General features: G+C 43.9%; 1 protein-coding gene across 6 annotated transcripts in view; it reads left to right on the top strand.

Annotated features, from left to right (window-relative positions):
- The window catches only part of PSD3 (pleckstrin and Sec7 domain containing 3), a 115,753-nt gene that overhangs the window by 73,278 nt on the left and 17,555 nt on the right, over positions 1–24,920 (top strand). For all 6 annotated transcript variants that reach the window (XM_027708632.1, XM_027708636.1, XM_027708635.1 and 3 more), the window contains 5 exons: positions 5,839–5,882; positions 13,925–14,118; positions 16,528–16,598; positions 22,597–22,754; positions 23,598–23,742. In XM_027708632.1, the coding sequence (XP_027564433.1) occupies positions 5,839–5,882; positions 13,925–14,118; positions 16,528–16,598; positions 22,597–22,754; positions 23,598–23,742 (612 nt within the window). The remainder of the gene's footprint in view (positions 1–5,838; positions 5,883–13,924; positions 14,119–16,527; positions 16,599–22,596; positions 22,755–23,597; positions 23,743–24,920) is intronic.

The raw sequence follows: 24,920 nt of genomic DNA, 5'->3' as shown, positions 1-24,920 counted from the left end.
TCTCCTGGCACACTCTTTTCCCAGAGCCGTGGACTGAATTGAAGAGTGCCTGTGCCTGTCCTGCCTGCAAATGCACAGGGCCAATAAAATAATTTGAAATCGCCTGAGTAGGTGCTCCACTATCAAGAAACACTTCTCTAGCCTTTTCTGTGTTCATCCACAGTAATGCATATGCTGCCTTTACAATAACATTGATGAAACACTCCAATAAGTACAGAACAAATCTTTTCAAGCAACCCCTGTGTATCAGTTTTGCAGAGGATGCATTTCTTGTGTGGTTTTAATTTCTTGGCTCTCAGGAGCCCCAGCTAACCATCCTTTTCTGTTTTATGATGATATATCTGGCACAATCTTTCCTTCCTTTTTTTCCTTCCCCCCTCCCCCTCCTTCTCCATACAAACCAGATTTTTAACAGAGGAGTTTCTCTCAGAAATGTTCTCCTCCAGTTGGTGACGCACTTGAAATTCCCTGGGTGAAATGATCTCCTTTCCTTCCCCCTAAAACATTCCTATCAACCCTATCTCCACCCACACCAAAACAACATTCATCGGTTCCATATGCTGCTGAACAGCTCTGTGCTGTTTTATGAATAATGTATGCTGGCTTGTTAGAAGAACGTTTGTTGTACAAACCAGTGGAATTTAGAATTGAGAGCAATATCAGCAGACACGCCATGCTGTGCACTAATGCACGGGCTTTTTTGGGGGTACTATTCTGGCACCTTTGCTGCATCCTCATCAGAAGGGGGAAATGCGTGAGAAATCGGGGGCATGTGGGCTTTGAGTCTGGCGAGGAGCTACAGGCACTCCGTGATCAGAGCCCTTATCCTCGCCTTGCCAAGTGTTACAGATCTGTGCACGAGGACAGGAGAAAATGTCAAGATCTGGATTTTGGGGGAGGGTGTCAAACAGCAGGTGGTGAAGTAGTATAGATCTGTATGCAAGCAACAGTTCTGGGGGAGGGCCACCTTCACGTAGTCACCTAAACAGCAAGCCAGGAGTGGTATGTAGCAGTGTGTTACACCCCATCCAAACCTGGCAGAAGGCAATGACACAGAGCTATGCCCTGGTCCAAAGGATGAACACATTAACACCTCTTAGACTCCATTCAGACACCTAACATGTGTGGTATCTCTTGCCTCTGTAACCTGTTTTATTTTTGTAGGGTTCTGCTACTTTAGTTGTTTTTCCTCCCTCCTATGAAGCACATATGGCAGGAGCTGGGGCTGATGCCTGGCTGGCTGCTCTGGTCCGAAGGGCAGAGCCAGTGGATGGGTGTTGAGTGACTGGGGGAGATGCTGAACTTCTAACTGCAAAGACTGAGCATGTCTTTGCCCAGAGGTGCGTCCAGGGCTTCCTTGGCTGCCTGGGATCAAGCATGCCGTCGTCAGCTGAAGGTGAAGAAGAAATTCACTCAGACAGGGCTTCTGCCAGTGGTAGCAGGGAAGAGTGGCAGGGACCTGGCTCAGAGAGCACGAGTGAATCCCTGTCCTTGGGGCATTAAAACCCACCTAGGCTACATCCTATAATGATCAGATGATCCTTTCCCTGACAATGACTTCAGAAATCAGAGAGGAACTGGTTGCGAGCAAAGAGCATGAGAGACAAGAACTAGAGAAGACAGTCTGGGTCATCCCTGCCGTCTCTCTGAACTTGGGTTTGGTTTTGCCTATTCACCTGCTCATGGCAGGTGTTTCTGGCTCCTCCTTTGTGTGTGGAGCAAGAATAAAGAACACCTGTGGTGCATTCCTTTCCCTCTTGGCAGGCTTTTCTGCATGGGCTGGTGCATACAGCAAATCAGTAGTTTGCTTCATGAGACAGCCCTATGTTGCCTTTTGAGGGGAGGGCTTGTACAGTGCTCTGGGACCTCTTCAGCATCTTGCACCCTGCTGGCCAGGCTTTGCGGACCCTGTGCTGGCTGTTTCCTAGACGATTTACCAAGATCGGTATCTGGGTAATTTGCTACCTCTTTGTGCCTTTTTGCTCACCTGCTTGTGCCTTTCTTTTGTGCACTGCTTCTGCATGCAGAGGGTGACTCACAGCATAGCTGGCAGCCGGCAGGTGACAAGAGCAGCCTGTTTAAATGGGTCCAGTGGTTTGTGCATGTGAGGAGGTTTTGAGGAAGGTGAGGATGGCGAGTGACCTTTTTTTTTTCTTGGCAGCTCTATAAAATAAACAGGAGTTTTCAAAAGCGTTCTCTGCATAGTTTTGCTTCTCTTTCCCATTGGAATAAAAGTACCAACTGGTGAGAGCCTTGTGAAAATCTGGGTTTTTAGTTGTCCTACCTGCTTACCAAAGGGAAAATGGGGATGGGATTCAGCAGTTTCTTAAAGAGTTACAGCCTTCCACTTAAAAAGGAAAGTGGTTCTTGCCTAGTTTATGAAGAAATACAAACAAATCCCACAAACACATGAAAAATCTCATCTTTTTTTACACTGCAATCTTCTAAGGTTCAAATTGAAGCTGTAAGAAAGAGCACTGGAGTTAAAGTAAAGAAGATGTCTATGATTTTGCCTGCTGTTCTGTTTTATGCAGCAATTTCTTTTATTCTGCCTTCAAAACTGCATTTGTTTCTCCAAGAAGCTAACAGCAGTACTGCGCCTCAGGTGCGGTGGACCAAGAGATCAGCAATTATGAGAAAGAGGAAAGATGTAAGCTGTTAAGGAATATGTCTTTGCGTTCTGGGTAATAGAACTAAAAAGTCAAAGCGTTGGAAGTCGGACACTCCTGGGTGGTTGATATGTTGGGGTTTGGATCCTGGCTATAGTAGCCTTGGGTGCCAAAAGAGATAGAAGGTCTTTCCCCTTTCCAAGTGGTATCAATCCAGCTTGGAAGATGAGACCCACACAGTATTCATTCTAGCATTCCCTGCTGTGGTTGAGCCTCCCATTTTCTGGCTTACACAGTGAATTTGCTAGCAGGTAAGAAGTGGTGATTGTTGTCAAACTGTAAGAGTGTTTTAAATTAGAGGTTTTTTCCTTTTTTTTCCATCTCCCAGAGAGAAAACATGAGTTAATAAAACCTGTTCTTGCAGCCAGTTAAGTACAGTGAAAGTCATGACCACGCCATAATCTCTGATCAGCTTGTTGCAATTCAGTGAAGCATTTAGGTGCTTGTCTGAGAGTTTGTTTGATTTAGTCATACCCTGGAGAAATGTCTGCTGAAAAGAGCTGCTGTCTGAATCAGGGCCTTGGGGAACAGCCATCAAATAAATGGTAGAGCAGGTGCTGTGCTGTACACGTCTGCTACTGGCTGCAAAACATGGCAGGAGGAAATTTTACTTCTCTGGAACATGTGAGTGCCCAGTAGACAGCAGGAAAATGTTAAAGCATAAAATGTTTTGGAGAAGGGACATAAAACAGCTTTAAAAGGCTGGTGAGTCCAGAATCAGGTGTGCAGCCTGGTCTCTGCCAGAGACGTAGGTTGGAGGACAGGCATGAGAACTCATGTGTCTGCATCCCTTGAGAGGTCTCCTTGCTGAGCTCTCCGTGAACATGCTCGGTAGACACACCAGACATGCCCTGTAGACAGCTGCCCAGGCTGTGGATACTCCCTAGGATTTTTTTTCTGTTTTGTAAATAGCAGAGACTTTCTGACAGGCTATGTTTGATGCTCTGTAGGAGACAGTGTCCTTTGTCAAATGTGTGCCATATGACTGGGTTAGTGTCTGTTACTCCCTAAAGAAGGAAGAGGGAGTCTGGCTCATTAGTAGAGATTGGGACAAACACATGTCACATTTCACGAGGCAGAAGCCTGGGGCATTTGTTGTTCCTGTATCAATCTGGACTTCTGCTTTCGTGTGTCCTGCTCTTTGACTGTAGTGATCCCTAGAGAGTCTCCTAGCAGTGAAATCTCATAAAATGCAGTACTGCACAGAGCAGGTGTTCATTTTCAGAGGTTGTGACCCAATATTGTAGGCATTTGGGCCATAGAGCAACAATTGTGTTTCCCCAAGCCAGGTTTTTGCTGTTTCAAAAACTCATTCAGCCAGCTGATGGGGAAAAAAATGCTACTTCTGAAAAAATGGGGCAGCAACTGGGGAAAATATGCAGCCACTATCCCTTTTATTTGAAGTAGTTTTCTGGCTCAAAATGTAAGAGATATTTTGATCATAATAGGAAGATAAGAGTGAGTCAAAGAATAAGAGGGGGGCTTTGGCCAAATAGTTAAGAAACATAGTGGCTTCTAATAAAAAATACTGGGTGACCCCAGGCAGCTAGCATCAGCATGAGCTTGTGTAGAAAAATGGAGGTGTGTCTGATTCTGCTGGGCTGCTGGCAACATGGTAGGAGAAATACTAGCTCTTTCTTTTGCTTTCTTCCTGCACAGTGGTCTTAAAATCTCTTGATAGGCCTCATATGAAAATTAGGCAAAATGCCTGCAAATTGGCAGAAATGCCCTTTGGCTGTTTGCATTTGGTACAGAGCTCCTCAGCAGGTTTTCACAGGCAAGCCGATATGGTGAAATCTTGGCCCCCATTAAAATAAATGACAAAAAGGTCTCACTGAGTGTCGGAAATTAAGTTGAACCTTGAATTTCAAGGACTGTTGGATATGAAAGCGATTGGACGATCACATCTGGAGCGTGGTGGTCAATGTCTCTTGAGTCCCAGTGGACATCAGTGACAAGTGGTTTCCCTCAGGGGTCCATATTGGCACCAGTGTTATAATATCTTCATTAATGACATGGACAAAGGGACTGAGTGCAGCCTCAGAAATTTGCAGATGACACCAAGCTGACTGACGCAGTTGACACACCAGAAGCACAGGATGCCATGCAGAGGGACCTAAACAAGTTCAAGAAGTGGGCCCGTGGGAATTTCATGAGGTTTAAAAAGACCAAGTTCACGATGCTGCACCTGGGTAAGGGCAACCCCCAGTATCAGCACTGGCTGGGGATGAACAGATCGAGAGATCCTGAGAAGGACTCAGGGGTGCTGGTGGGTGAGAGGCTGGACATGACCCAGCAATGTGCACTCACAGCCCAGAAAGCCAATTGTGTCCTGGGCTGCATCAAAAACAGCGTGGTCAGCATGGCAAGGGAGGGGATTCTACCCCTCTGCTTTGGTGAGTCCCCACCTGGAGCACTGCATCCAGCTCTGGGGTCCTCAGCACAGGAAGGACATGGATCTGTTGGAGCGAGTCCAGAGGAGGGCCACGAAGATGAGGAGAGGGATGGATCACCTCTCCTATGAGGAAAGGCTGAGATAACTGGGATTGTTCAGCCTGGAAAAGAAAAGGCTTTGGGGTGACCTAATTGCAGCCTTCCAGTACCTGAAGGGAGCTCACAAGTACTTTTTACAGGAGCATGTAGTGACAGGACAAGGGGGAATGGCTTCAAACTGAGAGTATGTTTAGATTAGATATTAGGAAAAAAATCGTTACTGTGAGGTTGGTGAGGCACTGGAACAGGTTGCCCAAAGAAGTTGTGGATGCCCCATCCCTAGAAATGTTCAAGGTCAGGTTGGATGGAGGTCTGGTGGAAGGTGACCCTGTCCATGGGAGGGTTGTTGGAAGTAGATGATCTTTAAGGTCCCTTCCAACCCAGACCATTCTGTGATCCTCCTATTGTAAAAAGGCACAGACCACGAACCCCAAAAACCTGCTTGGGGAAATGACTGTAGTCTCAAAACCTGCGTTTAGGATATTTTCTGAAGGTGAGATTTCTGCTCCACATTTTTGCATTCCTATGAGCAGATATGGTACTTTCTTGGTCAGAGGCAGCTTGCTTGCTGATATTAGTTGGGTACCTTTCCTCAACATATGTGTATATTTCCTCAATGTATTCATGTGTGATAAGGGTCAAGCAATAATTCCATCTCATTTCTCTCCATTTGCAGGCCCTCTACAATTCAATCAAGAATGAGAAGCTGGAATGGGCAGTGTAAGTATACTGTGTAGAAATTAGGAGTTTAAAAATAGTACCTGTATAGTAATCTGTTTATACCTCCTATGACACCATCTGTGTGGGCTCCAAAGCCTGTAGAAGATAGCCAGTGTACATAATGAGTTTGATTTTCTGGTAATGAATGACCTGGCAATTCAGCCTCATCTGTTTCTCCAGCAAGGGGAGTTGTTAATGATAGGAGCCAACTACATTTGTAAGGGAAGAGGACATTTCATTTAGTAGGAAACTTCAGCCTGAAAAGAGAGAAATTAAATCCTCTGTTGTTCTATGACTGCATAAATAAAACAGAAGTTGACTTCTCCCTTTATCTTTCCGTACATTGTGTCAGAACCGCTGAATAGAAACACACGTCTTGGATTGAGTTTCCTGCTGTTGGTTTATTGTCTTGGTTTGTCTCCTGATTAACTATGGATAACTTGACAACAGCCTAATATGAAAGATGATAAATTGGACAAAGTCTGATATCACTCCCAATCCTTACATGCTTTTGACAGGCTAACACTTGTTAACTGTGGAAATACTGCAGACAAGCAAAAGCTTCTATTTCTGATTGTGTTAAATTGACATTTCTCTGTGCGCAGGTTTCGTGTGGTCTAGTTATGCCAGCAAAGAGTAGAAGGGTCTCCTTTAGATCTTGCAGAACAGTGGATTTTGGTGTAAAATAGAAGAATGCTGTTTTCTATCTATTTTGGCTGTACAAAATATTTCCCTGCATGTATTTACATATCTGAAAGCTTACCTTCTTGGGAATAATATATGTTTGGAGTGCATGCTGCTGCACCTTTTGTGCTAGAAGTCCTAGCAACTGCCATAGGTCTTGCAGGCCAATTGGCTTCCAGTCTTCCTTGTTTTAAGTTCATGATCTGCAAATGAGTTTCTTGTCAAGGTGTGCAGCCTCACTTAAAAAGGGCTGCTGGTTCCAACTAAGATTGCAGTCCCAGTTCAGATGTTTGTTAGGTAATGTCAGAGTAGTAAAGAAGGTGTGCTGCTAAGGGGAATCAGCAAAAAGTGCCATCTCTGATAAATATCATAAAAATCATGGTGGGAGACATTTTCCCAGACCATGTCTTGGACCTGGAACACGCCGTGTGAATCTTACATGTCACATCAGAGCTGTCTGCCAGACCCTGTCACAGGTACTTTAGACCCAACAGAATCCATTATGTGACTTTCTTGATGTCAGAATTTTCCTCCAGCTCTTGCCAGGAAACCATACCGTGTCTAATACGCTTGGGCAGCCTCCAGGTGGGAACTGGCTCATGACTGGCTCTGGTCCCATGAACTTCAGTCAAGGTGATTTATGAGATCGTTTTCTCTTGTATAGGTGGTAACTGCTTTGGCATTTATGTAGTCTAGTCCATGTCCCTTATTTGGGGGAAAATTGCAAGCAGCCTGGAAGAGGAAGAATTCAGACTCTTCCTTAAATAAGACTTCGGGTAGGTATAAAGTCACCTTCTCACAGGGGAATGCTCAAAGAGGCCAGTAGTCTGTTCCTGTCTGAGACTGACAGATGGCCGGGACTGATGTGACAATTACTTTCCATGATGAGAAACAAAATTCATTCTGGGCAGTCAAAGAGACTGTGCCTCTACCTTTAGAGCTGAGAGTACTAGCTGAAAGAGGGAGTGTGAAGATGTTTCTCCTCACTTTTACAGAGGGGTGTGATTGGTGTAAAGTAATAACCCCAAGGAGTCCTGTGGTTGCCTGAGCTAGAGGGAGGAGGCACAGAACTCTCTTTTTCTGCTGTTGTGATCTGCAGAGAAGGCTGAATAGGAAGGAAACATGGTCAGTTTTGCTGTGATGGGATTGAGGAAGGTCCACTCTCTCTTCCAAAGATTATTCTTTTGCTTCCCTGATGCACTTGGCAGGGGAAGAAGTGAGAGGTAAGTCAGAGGTGAAGATAAGTCTGCAAAACCTTGCAATGCTGGCATTTTGAAGGAATGCCTTTCCTCCAGCCAGGATCCCTTTGAGGATCTAAAACTCTTATGAGCTAAACGCAGGTTTAAGAGCTGCTCTGGAAATACATTATTTGGTGGATTAGTGGCTATCAATAAGTCCATAGGCAGGGGAGGGTAATGGTGATACAGAAGAGGGGGAAAGACTGCTACCTTGGTTCTTATCTTACTAGTTGTGAGCTAGGCATGTCATCATCCTAAATGCTTTGCTGTGCATTTCCAGTAGAATTATAGTCTGATCCAAAGCCCATGCAAAGAAAAGGCTATCATTGACTTCAATTTTGTAGTCAAGAAAAGTGGCACCTTAGCAGATGTGCTTCAGAGACTCTCAATAGGAGTATTCATTTATCCTTTATGAACAGGAAAGCACGAGTACAGCTCTGAAGAGATAACTGTATTACTGTTCTTTTTCTGCAGTAGTGCCAGACTCAAGTTCTCCACAAAGTTAAAAGTGAATCACGTACCATGATCTGTAAAATAAAGAGATCTGACCTGGAATTTACCCAGAACTAGTGGAAGCACACTTCTACTCCTCACTGCACCTCCCAAAGGTGCGAATTATTCTTCACATCCGTTGTGGATGGGCTTAAATATGAAGCAAGGGAAGTTTGGGATCAACCTTTAGAGAAGCTTGCTAGCCATAAGCCTTTTAAACCAGGGCATAGGTTTACCTGAATGAGCTACAGAAATGCTTTCATTGGAGGTTTTTGTGAACTGGTTATTCTGTCTGGAGTGGGTTAGGAAGAGTGGATCCAGCCTTAGAGATGGATTGGCCAGCCTCCTAACATCCCTTCAGTCTCATTGTCCATAATACTATATCCCAAGTTTTGTAGATGTTTCTCATCCTTTTGCTTTCACACTGATCATTATCATCTTTAAGCTGGAAGAGAAAAATCAATTTGATTACAAAGATGCCAGAGCTAAATATGTTTTGTCTGCATGATGTTTACATGGAAACGTGGTGGTGAACACTACTGTTCTCCATTGTTTGTAATACTATGTCTGTTTCCTGTTGAAGGTGATGGGAATAATAAAATCATCATCTTAAAATAGGTGATCTAGAATTAACATACAAAATCCCAAAGCACTGCTTACAAAATTGCTAAAGCCAAATGGCTGCATTTGAGCCAGCTGTATCCCAAAAGATTTCTCACAGCAGAACAGTATAGTTTTCAGGAGAATCACTTGATTTTTAACTAGTTGATGATAAAGGGTTTTTTCCAGAGAAGTTTAGACATGGACATGGTGTATTCTTTTTTGTTTTTCTGGACTACAGTGAAAAATTATCTCCTTTCAGCCAAAACAAAACAGGTCATTGAGACAGTGATAGTGGAAAAGGGACACTGCCAAATCAAACTGTGATGCTGAGATCAAGGTGGTTATAAAGACATCTGTGCTGAAGCTCACCTTTTTCTAGGTCAAACTGAGAAACTTCTCCCCATTATAATTAACTCTTTGTCTCCCAAGTTCAAGGATGTTTCCTGTTTGCAGCTTCTTTTTTTGCTTTAGTGGGGGGTCAGGTGGTAATCTTTTGGGTCTCCTTTCTTCCCTCCAAATTGCCAAAACTTCTTTCAAGTCACTTTCCTGATACAGATGCTATCAATTCCACAGATGCATATGTCACAAATCTGAATTGCTTTTCAATTAAAATTTTTAAATTAATGAACCCAACCTTTTGCCACGCCATGTCAGTTTGCTGTTTGAACAAATGCAGAGACAAACCAGCTTTTTAGAAATTAAGGGCTTGACTCCATCTTTCCGGCATAGTGACTCCAAGGTTTTCCAAGGCAGAGCCTCAAATCAGACCATAGACAATACAGTAATATTTTTGTTATTGAGAGAACTGGATGGTGCTTTTCTCCCAGAATATGAAAATGGGACTTCCTTGCATAGGGTCTTTTTGGGGAGAGGCAAAAAATATATTTTTTCACCGGAATGGCAACATCTGGATTTTTAAGTTTTTAAAATCTGTGTGTTTAAGAATAAGAATCAAACTCTTTCTACTTGTCAGCAATCATGTGTTTGTAAAGGAAAACATTGCTGTTTCAGTGCTCTGACTTGGAGTGATAGAGCAAGCAGATCCTGGCTTTGATGTGCTGGTTCTCATGGGCACCCAGAGTGCTGGTTGCTGCTCTGTCTGCAGGTCCTTTTCCAAAGAGACAGGCTTAGGGAGGTGGAACTGAAGCTCCTTGTTTTGGGACACTTTGCAAATACCATGTGCCATAAGCAGAGTATTGGGGTCTTTTCCTGTCCCTGGTATCCTGCAGAACAGAGACACTGTAGGTCCCGTTTCCTGTGGATGTAAAGTGGGACCTGCAAGAGGTTTCACAGCTATCAACCCCTTCCAGTCATCACAAAGGGGTCACCAGAGGAATTGATTCCAGACCCAGAGCCAGGAATAATCTTCCTCTGCTGATCAAAGGCAGAAAATCTCTTAAGACTTCTGCAAACCTAAGTGGACCTTCATGGTGATGTTTGGCTACTGAAAGGTGTGTTGGACCCCCCGTGGGTTTTTTTCACCAAAGGCACCAGGATTGTGCTCGTTTCTATATGAAATAGAAAGGAGAGGCACCGGTCCTGCCCTTAAAAAGGACCTGAGCTGTGCCTGTGTGACACTACATCCCATCCATGAGTCTGAGCATACCTGCACAGAGACCCCACCCACTGACTCTTGCCCTGGTGCTGGGGATGTTACGGGGCTTGACTGTCCGGTGAGAGGCATCTGAGGGTGGGGAGATAGGCAGATCCCCCACAGGCCAGGGTTTCAAACAAAGATCAGTTTTCAGGTTTATGTACCCAGAGGCCCGCTGAATTTTCTCGGTTCTTCCTCGCAAGTGTACCCTAAAGGCCTGTGAGCAGTAAGCTCGAATGGTTACATCCTTGGTAAAGAGTATCCAGGATTTATCTACTCAGCCAACTTTGGAGGACACCTGAGCATAGGCTAATAGCTGAACTTTTTGCTGCTGTGACAGTCCTCCCAATCGTCCTGCATTCTTCTTATGCCTGATCACTGAACCAACATGGAGTATTTGAAAAAATGAATCTTCTGGGTCTCATACATTTCTTGTTTGTAATGAGTCCTTCCTGCCTCTCTAGCTTCCTTCATTGCAGCCTGCAGACTGACTTGTGCATCTTGACCTCATGCGTGTTGTCAGAGTACGCAGCTCTCAGAAATGCCTAAATCTTCTGAGTCTCACAGATGTCCCATTTTCATGGTAGATCAAAGGACCAATTAAAGGTTTGTTCAAAGCTACCAGCAGTCATGACAACAGATGCTACTTTGTCTTTGTCCACCTTGTCTTTTGAAGAATTCATGTTTTATTAGCTGCCGCAGAGGTGCTGAGTTTAAGAGCACTGCTCCCAGCACTAAGTGGTGTCCAGGATTGTCCAGGGTTGCTCATCACACCACCTGGGGCTGCTTGGTTAAGGGCATTGGTGTATTCCCACAGGACAGTTGATCAGTATACAATAATTCTCTCCCATAGCTCAAAGGAGAGAGCTTATTCCAAAAAAATGTTAAGCCTTTTACTGCAGTAGGTCTCTGCTGACAAGGAGAAATCCACTGTGTCCTTGGCTGAGATCCCAGAATTCACAAGGCACTTCTGTGTGACAAATCAGCCTGAGTACTTATGCCCTTTGAGAGATTTTAGTCTGGATTAAGTGCCATAGACTCGTGTTGAGAGAATTTGCTCCTGAAATGGACATATATCTAAGAAACACATGTCACACAATGATTCAGGTTTGTCAGCAGCTTGTGAGTGTAGTAGACACAGGAAGGGTGGGGACAAACAAAATTGTCAGAAATGCCTACACTTTTTTAATTGGGAAAGGGTTTCAACCAAAGCATACATGAAGAAGTCCTTTACTGCTTTGACCAGTAAAAAGTTTTGCAGAACTTTCTGTTCTGGAGTGGGAGAGCACACATAAGTAGGCTAAAAGATGCAAGGACTAATGTCCCTTGCAGGAATCAGGTCTTCAAGTGAAAGTTTTGCTCCCCTTAATCAGGAGACCTTGCAAGACAACACCATGAAGTTTTGGTGCACCTCCTTGACTATATCTCTACAATTAAATCAAGTGTCTAGCACCTTTGTGTGACTCTGTGGACAAATGTCAATGTGTAGCATCTGTATCCACACTGTTGAAAAGTTGTATCCTCTGAAAGGAGACCCTTGTTTCCCCTCTGCCTGTTAAGATGGTCCTTCTTAGGGTGGTCCTTGATCGTACTGATTCCTAAATGGTGTCCGGGAGTGTGCTGGGCTGAGACCATGCCAAGCATAAATTAATATGAGGTGATCAAAGTCAAATGCTTCGGAACATTCCCTGGTACTGTGGAGTTCGCTAATACAGCCTCTGTGTTTCTGGATTTGGTTTCCTTATTATCCAGTCTAGTGTACTTTTATCCCCTTAGACTAAATTATTCCCCAGAAGACCATTTCATAGAATCATAGAATCATTTCGTTTGGAATCATCTAGTTCAGAAAAGACCTCTGAGATCAAGTCAAACCTTTGACCGAACACCACCTTGTCAACTAGACCATAGCACTGGGTGCCATGTCCAGTCATTTCTTGAACACTTCCAGGGATGGTGACTCCACCAGTTTCCTGGGCAGTCCATTCCAACGCTTAACCAACCCCTTCAGTGAAAAAATTCCTCCTGATGTCCAACCTGAATCTCCCCTGGTGCAGCTTGAGGCGATGTCCTGCTGTCCTGTCGCTGGTTGCCTGGGAGAAGAGGCTGAGCCCCACCTTGCTACAGCCTGCCTTCAGGAAGTTATAGAGTGATGGGGTCTCCCCTGAGCCTCCATTTCAGCAGAGTTCAGAATAACAAAGATTGTTCCTCTAGCCTGCAGTTCTCGGAGGACATTTCTTTGAATGGTCATTCCTGTAAGTAGACGTGGTAGCAGTGTGTCCCTAAAGGAGGTTCTGGATCGACATATGCCTTGCTAATCCTCATTTTATACGTGCCTTTGAACATGTACATGTGATTGGAAGGTCTGCCTGAGTTTGCTCTCTCTGCTGATCATCCGGGTCCAGTGAGATACAGCAGCCTGAAGCCCACCCCCAGTAGGTTGTCAGTATGAGCCACCGTTATGCTCAAATGATAATAATATATATTTTTAATCAGATACTGGTCTTAGGAGAAGCATTGCTGCTATGACTTTCCAATGACAGCCTTCATCCTCCCTGATACACATTTCCTAGTAAACTGGTACATGGACTTCAAAGGACTCAAAAGGAAGAAGGGCTGCTCTGTAATCTGACACTAGCTGTGGTTCCTCCAGATACACCATCCACCCACGTTCAGTGGCCTGTTCTCTGAAAACCATTGTCCTACTCCTGTGATTGACACCCTTTGTTTTCTGTGTTGTCGAGTCCTTTTTAGCCTTTGCCTGTGACGAGCAAAAAGGCATTTATAAGTCAGGTGGTGCCTGTGATTTGGTGCATTGTTGTCCCCAAGAGCTATGTTGAATACATTGCCCTCATAAGTAACATTTTGAGCAGCATTTTGTTTCCAAAATACAGATAATGTAGTTCACCTAGAGTAGTTGTTATTTTTAAATTACTACTTTTATGCTAGTCTGTAGAGGAAAATAAAGAAAAGGAGGTAGAGTCTGTATTTCATATACTAAGTTAATGGGTAAGCCACAGTGATCTGCAGTAATCTAATTCTTTTCATCTACATATGAACTCATGAAGAAATTGGAGAAGTTTCAGGAGAGCCCAGCAGGCAAATATTTCCCATTTTAGCACTCAGATAAGTGGAATTAAAAATAGGTGATGTGGGAGGACACAGAACACTCTTGAAGTCTTATCTTTTGAGACTGTTATGGAAACTTGGGCTTTATTGAAAATCTGGGTTCTATGTCCTGTGCTGGTGAAGAAGGTGACCTGAAGCTTTGCTATAATACAACTACGTTTATATAGCATGTATTTAGGCTTTTCTGTAAAAAAGACCCCCTATAAAGAGAGAGATGTGTTTTGACAAGGAGCTTTCAAGAATTGCTGAAATGAAACTTTGCTGGTCAGTCCATAGTTTATGCTTAATTTTCACTGCTTTTTAAGGGATGAAGAAGAGAAAAAAAAGCCTCACTCCGATGGTACAGATGAAAAGGATAATGGGAGCCAGACAAAGGCTGTCAGTCGAATTGGCAACTCAAATAACCCATTCCTGGACATCCCTCATGACCCCAATGCTGCTGTGTATAAAACTGGATTTCTGGCTCGGAAAATCCATGCTGATATGGACGGAAAGAAAAGTGAGTATTTTTCACTCTTAACGTGTTATTTTCTTATTATGTCTACACAATGCTGCTTACCAATGAGCCCATGTGCTTCTCAAGGCAAATAGTGCTGCTTCATTAGGGGAAATTGAAGCAATAACAAACAACACAGCAATTGGATTATCACACTCTCACTGTTAGGCCAGGATTTACAATGCTTAGTCTCATTTGCAGCAGCTCTAATACGTGAGCATTATAAGTAATGTGATACGGCAAAGCAATGTGAATTTTTTGCGCTAAAAGAAAATTAATATCGTGGTTTACAGAAGGGAAAACAATTTCAAGTGAATTAGAGTAGCTGTTCCACAGTAATTTGGTAATTCTCCTTACGTGACACCAGTTTGTTCCAAATCTCCCTTCCCTTCTGGGACTTTCTTTAAAGAAGGGCGGTTCTTTACCTCTACTTGGAAGATGCTGTAACCATTCCCTTCCCTGCCTTTCCAGCCTTGTGTCAGACACCCAATGAAGTGCAGCAGCTTTTGGCAGTAGCCAGCTTTTTACTATGCAATTCCTCTCTGCCCTTTTCTTGTAATAATCCTGCTGCGTCTCTTACTCTAATTATCCTCTTTCCTTCTTTTAGTACTTCTGTTTGTGGTGCACTAATTATCGAGGGCCTCTGATTCACCGGTGTGTGTTTTGTTGCTTGAGTATCTTCATTTGTTTTCTATTGGTATTGGAAACAACGTGGTTACTCAGAGCATCTGTATTTTCCCTGATAATTGTTGATGATTGCCTGCTAATGGTTCACATTGTTGGGCTAAATCCTGAAGACAAATTCTGGCTTTGTGATGGGTTTCCTGTAACTGCCAGTCTCTCCTAGCTAGGCAAGCTCTTTGGTGTTCCCATGTTTTGCTAGTATATTTTAGAGGGTACAGTTGGAGCTCGGCGTTTTTAAGATGGAAGCTGACAGCTGAACAACTAAATCCAGACAGATGTGTCAAAATCAAACTGACCTCATTCTTTGTGATGACTCGATGCTCTGAATAGATTCCTCTTTATTAAACGTCTGCTTATTTAACCTTAATAAGTAATTGTATCTAGTTGCCTTTATTAAATGATTTTTTTAATTATAGGTATCAGAACTGCTCATTTTGGGCATAACCCTTTTATGAGTAACATAATTAAGGCCATGTTTTCAAAAGCTCCTGTACAACTCAGAGGTCTGTCTCATTGTTGTGAAGCTCTCAAAAAAGTTGCATCCTGGCTTTCTAGTGGCAAATAAAACAAAACAGATTTTTTTTTTTAAGTTACTTAGACCTTTTCATATTCCATTTCCTAATTGGGCTGTTGCAGGGCAGAGATCAGCTTGTGCAGGATTTTTAAGGAAGTGATGTACTAGAATGCTTGTATGTTTTTCTCAGGAAAGGAGTATTGAGGGCTAAAGCACTTAGGCACTTAGAGGAGAGGGATGTAAGAGGGGCCTATGCCTGGAAGCTGAACTGAGCAAATGGCAATTAGAAATGAGGTCTGTTATACAAGATGAGAATGATTAACCTCTGGAGCAAGGGACCTGTAAACTCTTCATCATCGCTTGCTTTCTTCAGATCAGAGTAGGATGCCTTTCTGAGTATCACACTTTAGTTGTGCACGGGTTATTAGTTTCAGTATAAGGGCAGTGGTATGTATATATCTGGATGCTGGTCAGTGGTGTGTGCTTGGTGGAGAGAGAGCTTAGATGCAGGCTTCTAGTCTCTGGCGCTGTGACCATACAGCTGTGCCTTCTTCTCTCCCTCTGTTGTGGCTGAATTTCAAACTGGACCCTTCAGCCTTCATGCTGAAAGTTTTTTCCCCCTACTGTTTGTTTCTAGGAAATCATGGGCTGGATATGTTGTCTCTGTTATGTTCTTCAAACTGTAACTGACTTTAGGTTTCTTGAAGGGTGGGATATTTTCCCTTAGAATTCTGTTTGGCACCCTTCTCCCTTCTAAATGCCAACTTGGGTGTGCAGTACCAGTAAGGCGAAGGATGGCTCTTGAGGGACACTGCTTTCTGAGCTGTGTTCTGTAGGTCCTGAGCAGTGCCAGCCACCCTACTGTGACATGGAGAAAGAGTGTTTCCTTCTGAAAACTACCACAGTGCAGCACTCAGACCTAGCTGTGTAGGGGCAGTGTCTGCCTACCTGCAAGTCCACAAAGACTGGATCTCTGTGGCCTTCTTTCTGCATTGCTGCTGTTCTCTTTCTGATCCAGTCCAGGGCTGTCGTCAGGGTTGTTGTATTACTCTCTCTCACAGCAGGTATGTGCAGGCACTGTGCTAAGTTGCACTGTCCTTTGAAAAGGATAGTACAAAGGAGGTTTAACACAGGACTAATGTAGCTCTCCTGTTGCCTAGAAAAAGTGTAAAAATGGATCTGAGTAAATGGGTTTTCATTTGTTTTCTTTGCAGCTCCCCGGGGAAAGCGAGGCTGGAAAACCTTTTATGCTGTGTTGAAGGGAACCGTCCTGTACTTGCAGAAGGTAGGGGAAATCACTGTCTTCTGAAAACTAATTAAAGAGGGATGAAGCAGCAGGCATCCTCTCCACTCTCTCAACCCACCTCCAGGCTCCTTTCCCTCCGACGCACAGCGTAGCTGATCTCTCTACCCTGCACCCTGTTTACACACACATTCAGGCATGAATCCTTTCCTTGACACCCTCTCCCTTTTCACAATTTGAAGTGCAGTTCCACTGTCCCATCCACATGTGCACCCTATCTGTTCCGTTGCTGTCCCGTTGCTGTCTCTCACGGCTGAAAAAAATAGCCAGCTTCACCAGCAAAGGCAGCCTCATCTCTCTGTGTCCTGCACAGATTCCTCTAGGGTGCTTTTAACTTTGCATTTCATACATATGACTTCCCCTTCTGTAAGGCTGTCCTCCTTTCTCACCTTTTCATAGTGTACTTCACTGCAGTGCCTGCAAGACCAGCTGCAAAGCAATTGAACAACAGCTTGGCCTTGGTAGGAATCTGCAGCTTCTGTTCCATTGCAAAACTGAAGGATAAAAGGATACTATTTTTTTGCCAAAGCAAGAAGAGACTGGTTTCTAACAAAATGTGCTTCCTGACAGCAAGAAGTCTAAAAAAAAAAAGTCAAATGAAACCCTCCAAGCCTTTTGTCACAAGCTTAAATTTATTATAGTACATTTTTAACTATACTGTTGGAACATAAAATGCAACATATGACTGAGAGCTGTCAAAAATCAAATAAATGGTAGCGGCTAAGTAGGTTGCTAAGGCTTTTTGCCCCCCAGTGTAGATGAAATATTCATGGAATATTTCAAGGTGCTGCTTGTCCAGACTGCTCTGTATTGCAGAAGCATGCTTCTTCGAAAGCTGTTTTACATTTCCACCACGTTTTGCAGCTGTCAGGAGTGCAAGTGCATACTGCAAGTACATTTCCTCCTCCCCTGCTGTGGCTTTCTGAAGTTGTTGGTTTCATTGGAACCAACCTGGATATTCTCTGAGAAGAAAGAGAGTGGTTTGGATCAAATTATTACAGCATGAGGTTTTACAAGGTGGGCGCTCTGGGTGCAGTACCTTTTTGAGAGGGCTGAAATCCTGGAACAGAGAAAACAGTCTGCAGTCAGGATGGAAGATTTGGGCTGAAAGATGGATGTGATATGCTCAAAGCCAGTGCAGGAGACTAGAACCAAGTCTGCTGAATCCCAAGTCCTCTTACTGGCAGCAGGTTCAGGTTTTACTGAAGTGGCCTTTGTATTTGCCATTTCCTGGGTGAAATGAAGTCACCTCCTTCAGTTTCTCAAATAAGTCACCTTTAGTGTTCACCTGAAAAGACTGCATGGTTCCCTAAGCAGTAAGAGAGCTCCTTGTTTGTAATACATTAATTAATTTCTTATTTGATATTTAAGGAGGGATTAACAAACTTTCAAGGGTAAGAACTGAGGATACTGTCTGTTTTAGAGTCTTAATTAGATATTATTATGAGTCTTGCTGGCATATTAGTTTAAAATGCTTTCTGTGTAACAAAATGTTGAGATGCTGATGTAGCATGCAAATTTTCCACAGAATGCTGCCATCCCCACTCTCACCCTCCATGCTTTGAAGAGCAAGAGAGTAATTTCACATATGACTGCATCTTTGCAGAATGAAATGCATCATTGGAGTTCTTGTTCTTATTTGTTTGTTATTTGTGTGTTTTGCACTTGTCAAAGCACTTGAATTCTGTGATTACAGGGCAGTACTCTGCAAAGCTGCATTCTCCCACTTGGTCTGGGAAGACATTTGCACTGAAACCATCTTACTGTAGCACATGACAAGCAAGGATTTTCCTTTGGTGCTGTCAAAGGTTGACAGAAGGGTGTGATGGGAAGTAACTCATTCCAAGAGTGGTCAGGTGTGAGCCTCCCCAGGGTGCCTCTGGACCCTGCTCAGCCACATGCTGCAGCTGTGAAAAAACCTCTGGTTTCTCTTCAGCTCCAGAAGGTCCACCAGGGCTTTGCTTCAGCACTTAATAGACTTTGCTCTGTTAGGGAGGTAGTGTCACAGAAGGTGAGGGTGGCAGGTAAGAGCTAGGCCAAGTTGTTATAGTAAAAGATTCTGATCTGTTGTTTCCTTTCATGATGTACATTTTTTTATATAAATTATAGTAATTCTAGAAGGTTCGGGAGTATTTTAGAACAGCTTGATTTCTTTGTGGAAGTGCACAGCTCTGGCAGTAGTCTTGGTCAAAGGATTTCCTTGTCTCTGTTCATCTTGTCTCCTGATTAAAGAGTGCTGTAGGCTAGGATGCATTCACATGCACACACACATTTTTCCTCTTTCTCTCACTCTCTGTATACTTGTGGAGATAACGTCTGTGATGGTGGTTTCATTGCACTAAGTGCTATTCAAGCAAGACAGAGAAATCTCACTGTTCAGGTGCTGTCTACACATAAACACATGTACACACCTCTGCAGTATTGCTTTCTCTGTTTATCTGTAACTCAGCTGTTCCCTCAAGACACTACTGTAATATAAATATTAATTGTTTGTAGCAGCTGTGATTCCCCCAGTGGGCAGTGTGATCCCAATTCTGCTGTCATTCTGTTTACATTCCAATTCTCCTTGTTTTGCTGTCAAAGTCCATGTATGAGAGTGTTTTGTAAGTGGTGGTCACTAGAGATTCACTGGGGAGTTTTTCTGGGCAGTCTTTTCTCCATGCCCACATTTTTTATTGTTTATTTTTCCCATTGGAATTATTCCAGTGCTAATTCCTGTGCTGCATATTGTTTTGTTTTCAAATGAGTGCTTTAAGAGAGCTGGTTTGTGAATTAGTGGGCCCAGAGGGCACTGGAGAGGCTCAGTGGAAGCATTCACAATTAGCCAACTAAACATGTCTGCACAGTATTACATAAAATGAAAAGTCTGACATGTTTGGGATGTTAGCCCTGTCTCTGGGCATCCTCAGGCCAAGGTTAATTTCCTGCCCTCTGTTCATAGCAACAGGAAATTGCAAAGTAGGAGCTTGACAGAATGTCTGTTCTCTAGACTGGCACGGGATGTGATGTGCATACAGAAGAGAGGTTTACAAGGAAAGGACATAAGGCTGACCCCGCTTCCTTGCTAGAAACTGCTTCTGGGCAAGAAGTGCTGGACAGGAACCTTCGTGTTTTGTTCGGGCTCTTCTGTGAGATTCACATCATCTTTGATCTTAGATGTGTGACTTCATAATCTTGCAGGCTTCTGGATATTTTTATATGGCTTTTCTCAAATTTCCTCTGTTAAAAATTAAAAAAAAAGAAAAAATAGAGAAAGGCCAGAATGACGTAACGTGTTCGGTGACGAGACTTTCTGAAAGAGAATTTTGCAGCTGTCACATGCAGCTGAGTGGAGATATCCACCCACGGTACACTGACTGATAAAAAGACAAATGTCATTCTCTGGTCTATCAAAAACGGATTTAGAAACATGCTGACTCTGGGTCAGCAGGATGTGGGAAAGTCATTCTCCAGGAGTTTGAGAAAGATGAATTCAGCATGCCATTCCATCGTGTGCAACACTCACATCAGCCTTCAGTTGACAGAGCGGTCACAATTCCTTTCTGGCTCCGTATATATTTCTTGCCACTGTCTTGGTCTAACTTTAGAGAGCTGCCTTCCATTTCAGCTCAGCCTCCATGCTGACACCAGCACGTGCTTGGTGGCATAGGAGAAAACGGATGTTCCTGCTGCCATAGCATTCCCCACCAGCTGTAAAGAGTTGAAGGCTTTAGAGAAGGAATTTTGACGGCACATTCATGTTCTTAATAGCTTGCTCTGAGGCTGGCCAATGACATGGAGACATTTCTGGTATGCTGATCAGTGCCTTTGGAGAAGCTGGCAGAGCCCCAGCTGTCAAGGTAGATTTCAGCTAACTGATCTGGTGGGATTAGGAAGGATTATCGGGAGCACTCTCTGTCGGAAAGAAGGGGTTCTCAGCCAGGATTGCTTCTGAGGCTGCCCAAATGTGGAGTTTTTCTGGAACAGTTTAGACACCAGAGCAGGTTGTGGACACTGGATGCAAGTCACAGAGGAAGCAGGGCAGCAAGAGGCTAGGCGATAGCTGACACTGTCTCCAGGCAGTAACTCGAGGAAAGACAGAATATCATGTTCCTGAGGCCTGTCTAAGTTCAATTCCTGGCTCTGAAGTTTTCCCAGTCTCCCTGGACAGTGGAGCCAGTAATTTCCCCCAAAACTACCACCAGATAAATTAGCTTTTGAACCCATAAAGAAAGGGGCTTGACCTGGGGCCTTGCCTCTTCCATCTTCAAGATGGAGATGTGCCCAACTTTGGACAATTCCCTCCAGTGCTTGTCTTTTGGCTAGAGTCTGGATTCTCAGATCTTCCTTGAAGAAGGTTTAGGGAATGCCCTAAGTGGGCATAGACAAAGTCTGTTATGATAGAGACATTCCTCTGAATCTTGCAGAGTCTCAAGCTATGGGAGAGGAAGGACACTTGGCTTCACCCACTGCCAGCCCTTGAAAACCCCGGATGTTGCAGATGTTTAGGTTGAAGGCTGCCCTTTGGTCACCTGTGCAGTAGTGCTCTGTCTTTCTGCTGGGCTTGCCAGACCTGTGGTGTGTTGTGCCATTGTCTGGCCCCAGGCAGAAGTGGTGCTGGGGCAGGACTGCTGGATAGCTGCATCTCCTCAGGTGAACTGTCTGAGCAGCAGTGGCAAGTTCTGAGCCTGCACTAGCTGGAGCTGCATCAGGAAGGATGAGACATGGCAGAGGAGCAGGATACTTTGTCCTGCCTCCTGAGAGGTAGTCACCGCAGTTGGTGATGCCCCATCCACTGAAACTCGTTCTGGAGAGCCCCAGCCCGTCTTGTCCAAAAGAACAGATACCTTTGGCAGCAGTGTAGAAACCTCTGGCTGCAGTCCTGTTCTGCATGCTGCCAGAGAAGCCCTGTAAATTAATTCATGCACCTTAACCAGCTCCTCTTCAGGGTGGGTGCCTCCCTGGCTGTTGAAACTAGTGCTATCCTCGCACACACCCTGTGTCCTGCACTCTGTTTCCTCCTAAACCTCATCTTGTAACTTGTGTTCAAGTGGAGGATCAATAGTTATTTTGCCTGCAGGGAGTTATTCCTCTGTTTTGCAGCTGTCACATCGATGTGTGTTTCAGGTGAGACTGATTTCTGTGATGTACTAAGAGGGAGAAATGGAGTCAATTACAGACTGCTTTGGCCTGTCCTTCAGAAACAAACTGGTGCAGCATTGCTGGCGGATGACTTTTCCTTGAAAAAGCTCCTGGCTTTCCCAAGCCATTTATAGCCATGAGGGCTTCACACAGAACTTGTGGTTAGACCGAGGCTGTGCCTTTATATAGCTTCTGTCACTCGGGAGATCAAAGACTGCTTCCAGGCTGATGCTTGCAACACAAGAGAAGTTTGGCTCCCGTTTTTGTCTTTTGGTGCTAGGAGGGGTACTGTTACTGTGTCAAAAACCCTGGACAGAGCTGTGCTTGCTATTTGTGGACTCTGAGTAGAGAGATTTAAGGGAGTTTGCTATACTTGCTTTGTGCAGACTGATAAGGAGGCTTCTTCAGTGTGTGAGGGCTTCCTAGGAGAACATACAAAGTTATTGTATATATACAAAGTATTGTTTGAGAAAAATTAAAATCAAGCAGTGGAGGCTGAGAACCCAAGTAGCTGAGCAGTGGAGGTGGGAGCTGGTTATGGAGGATTCCTGAAATGAAGACAGATAGTCCACAGCTGTTGTGATAGTCAAATACTTCCTGTTTACCTCTCTTTCTATCAAGCAGGTAGCAAAACTACTTCTCTTCCTCGGAAAGAGATTAAAAAAAACCACAAAAAAAACAAAAAAGGAAAATATGTTAAAGGTGGTAGAAACCACAAGTGCTCAAGTCAGGTTGCATTCGGTTCATATACTTTTATTGCTATTTGTGAACTGTGGAACAGGGTTTTTCCCTGGGTTGAGGAAAAAGGAGTAGCACATGCAGAAATAAGATGCCATTTTCCCCCTGTTAACTCCTGCAGGATGAATATAAGCCAGAAAAGGCTTTGTCGGAGGAGGATCTGAAGAACGCGGTTAGTGTGCACCATGCACTGGCATCCAAGGCAACAGACTATGAGAAGAAGCCCAATGTCCTCAAGCTTAAAACAGCAGATTGGAGGGTCCTACTTTTCCAAGCCCAGTAAGTGCTCTCTTCATTCCAGCCATTGAGGAGAGAAAGCAATGCTGAAGGAGGGGTAAATTCCTCCCTGGACAGGTTAAAGCAGAGGCTTAAGAGGTTCAATCTGTTTATTTGATCAGAAATAAGATTAAGTAGTGATGTGATTAGAGTGCACATGTAGTGCATGAGAAAGAAACATCAGGTTTTAAAAGGCTTTTTAATCCAGCTGAGAAAGTCATAACAAGATGCAGCAGCTAGAAGCTGAAGCTGCAGGAAATTCAATTTGGAAACAAGGCACAAACTTATAACAGTCAGGGTGATTAATCATTGAAGCAAATGACCAAAGGCAGTCTTGGATTGTCTGTCTCCTGATGTCATCAGGTCCTAGCCGGATGTCTTTCTAGAAGATACGCTGTGGTCAGAAACAAAGTTAATACAAGAATGATTTGATTAAGTTCTTCATGCTTTTGATACCCAGGCAGAACAGATGACCTGCCTTTTGCTTCTGACATGAGCCCCTTTCTACCAAGACCGTGTACAGATCCTGGAGCTCTGTGATGTCCTGCACAACTGAGACCTTAGGATATATGTCTGAATCAGGGCATTGTGTGGCTCTGTCACCTGTGTCATTTGGATTGGATTAGGAAAAGATGTGTGCTAGGGTGAGGTATGGGCCTAACCACAAGCCAGCCCGTGACTGAGTTACCTGTCACTGAACCGCTTCCAAACATAGACCAGAAGACTAAGCAGACCCTTAAGATTTGCCCAGTTCTGGTTATTCTCGCTATTAAAATGCCACGCAAGGGGTGGAAAGAGGTAGAGGAGGCTGAGTCAACAGGTGCTTAATATGTGTTTCTTCCCCAGGAGCCAAGAAGAAATGCAGACCTGGATCAACAAGATTAACTGTGTGGCTGCTGTCTTCTCTGCGCCGCCATTCCCAGCGGCAATTGGCTCCCAGAAGAAGTTCAGTCGCCCGCTCCTGCCAGCCACCACAACAAAGCTATCTCAGGTGAGATGTTCTTGTGTAGAGGGCAGGTGATGATGATTTCTCTTGCTGGCTGGAGACTGGGTGGTGGTCCTTGTCATTGTTTTATGGCTGTTGCCACTAGCAGTCCTAGGAGAAGGAGGCTCACGTGGTACATCGTGGCTCGTTTCCTGATGGAAGATTTGAAGTGGTGGGAGAGAAGGAACAGGCTTGAATATAATTGTTTTATATTTTTGAAGAAAAGAAACAGTCACCAGTGTTCCTAGTACCAGACGGAGAATTTTCATCTTGTGTTTATGGCTGCGTAGAAGACATTTCAAATACTGACTGGTGGGTTTTTTTAAATATGAGTGTATATTAAGGCCACTCATTTCAGAAGAAGTAGACATACTCCTGGTCTTTGGCTTATTGAAATGATAAAAGGTGAAAGCTGATGGATTAGACAAGCATCAATTGTATTTTTCCCACAACATTTTCCAGACTCTAACCCTTATCAGCTTAGGGATTTCCTGTATAATATGTATTTGTAACTGTTTCTTACGTGAATGTCTTTGGTCTCCCCTTGTGATCACACAAGCTTTTAGCATCCTGTGTCAGGGAGTTTCACAGCTCTACTTCTTGCACAAAGCCCCACAAATTTCAGCTGGTTTCACACTGGCTGTGTCAGATGCTTGCACCCATGGCTCTGTGTACTTTGGGAGATGTGATGCGTGCCTGCAATTCCTCCTGCTCTGGCAGGAACATGACATTGCTTGAGTTCATCAGGTTGACAGAGTGACAGAGGTTATACTTCATGAGTATTCTCCTGTACTTTTTAAAGTGATCTGCCCATGCTGGATTGCTTCTTAAATGAGTTTGGGTTTTTTACCATCTTCATAGCTTAGCAACTCTCCTTAGAAACCACTGTCACATAATCTGCATTTCTCTAAGGGGGTGTTTTTTTTAATGTCACCCCTGCTTTTTCTCTCTCCGTTGCAGTAGCCTTTCTTCTTACAGTGTGGTGGCCTACTTATCATCTTGTGTTCTGGGTTGATGTTTAAAGCGTGTTTCGTAAAGGATAACACTAACTGATCATCCTTGTGCTTTTACGTTTTGCATACCCTTTTGAAAATACTGTACGAGGCTTCCATAATTTACCCCCAGTCAGCAAAGAAGGCTTTTTTACTCATCGTTGTTCTGTGTGGCAGTTCCAGTTAGCACAT

Source organism: Neopelma chrysocephalum, unplaced genomic scaffold (genome assembly GCF_003984885.1).
Source record: "Neopelma chrysocephalum unplaced genomic scaffold, ASM398488v2 Primary Assembly neopelma1_96431, whole genome shotgun sequence".
Taxonomy (NCBI): domain Eukaryota; kingdom Metazoa; phylum Chordata; class Aves; order Passeriformes; family Pipridae; genus Neopelma; species Neopelma chrysocephalum.
Note: the sequence above shows the minus strand (reverse complement) of the source record. Positions and strands in the feature narration are given on the sequence as shown.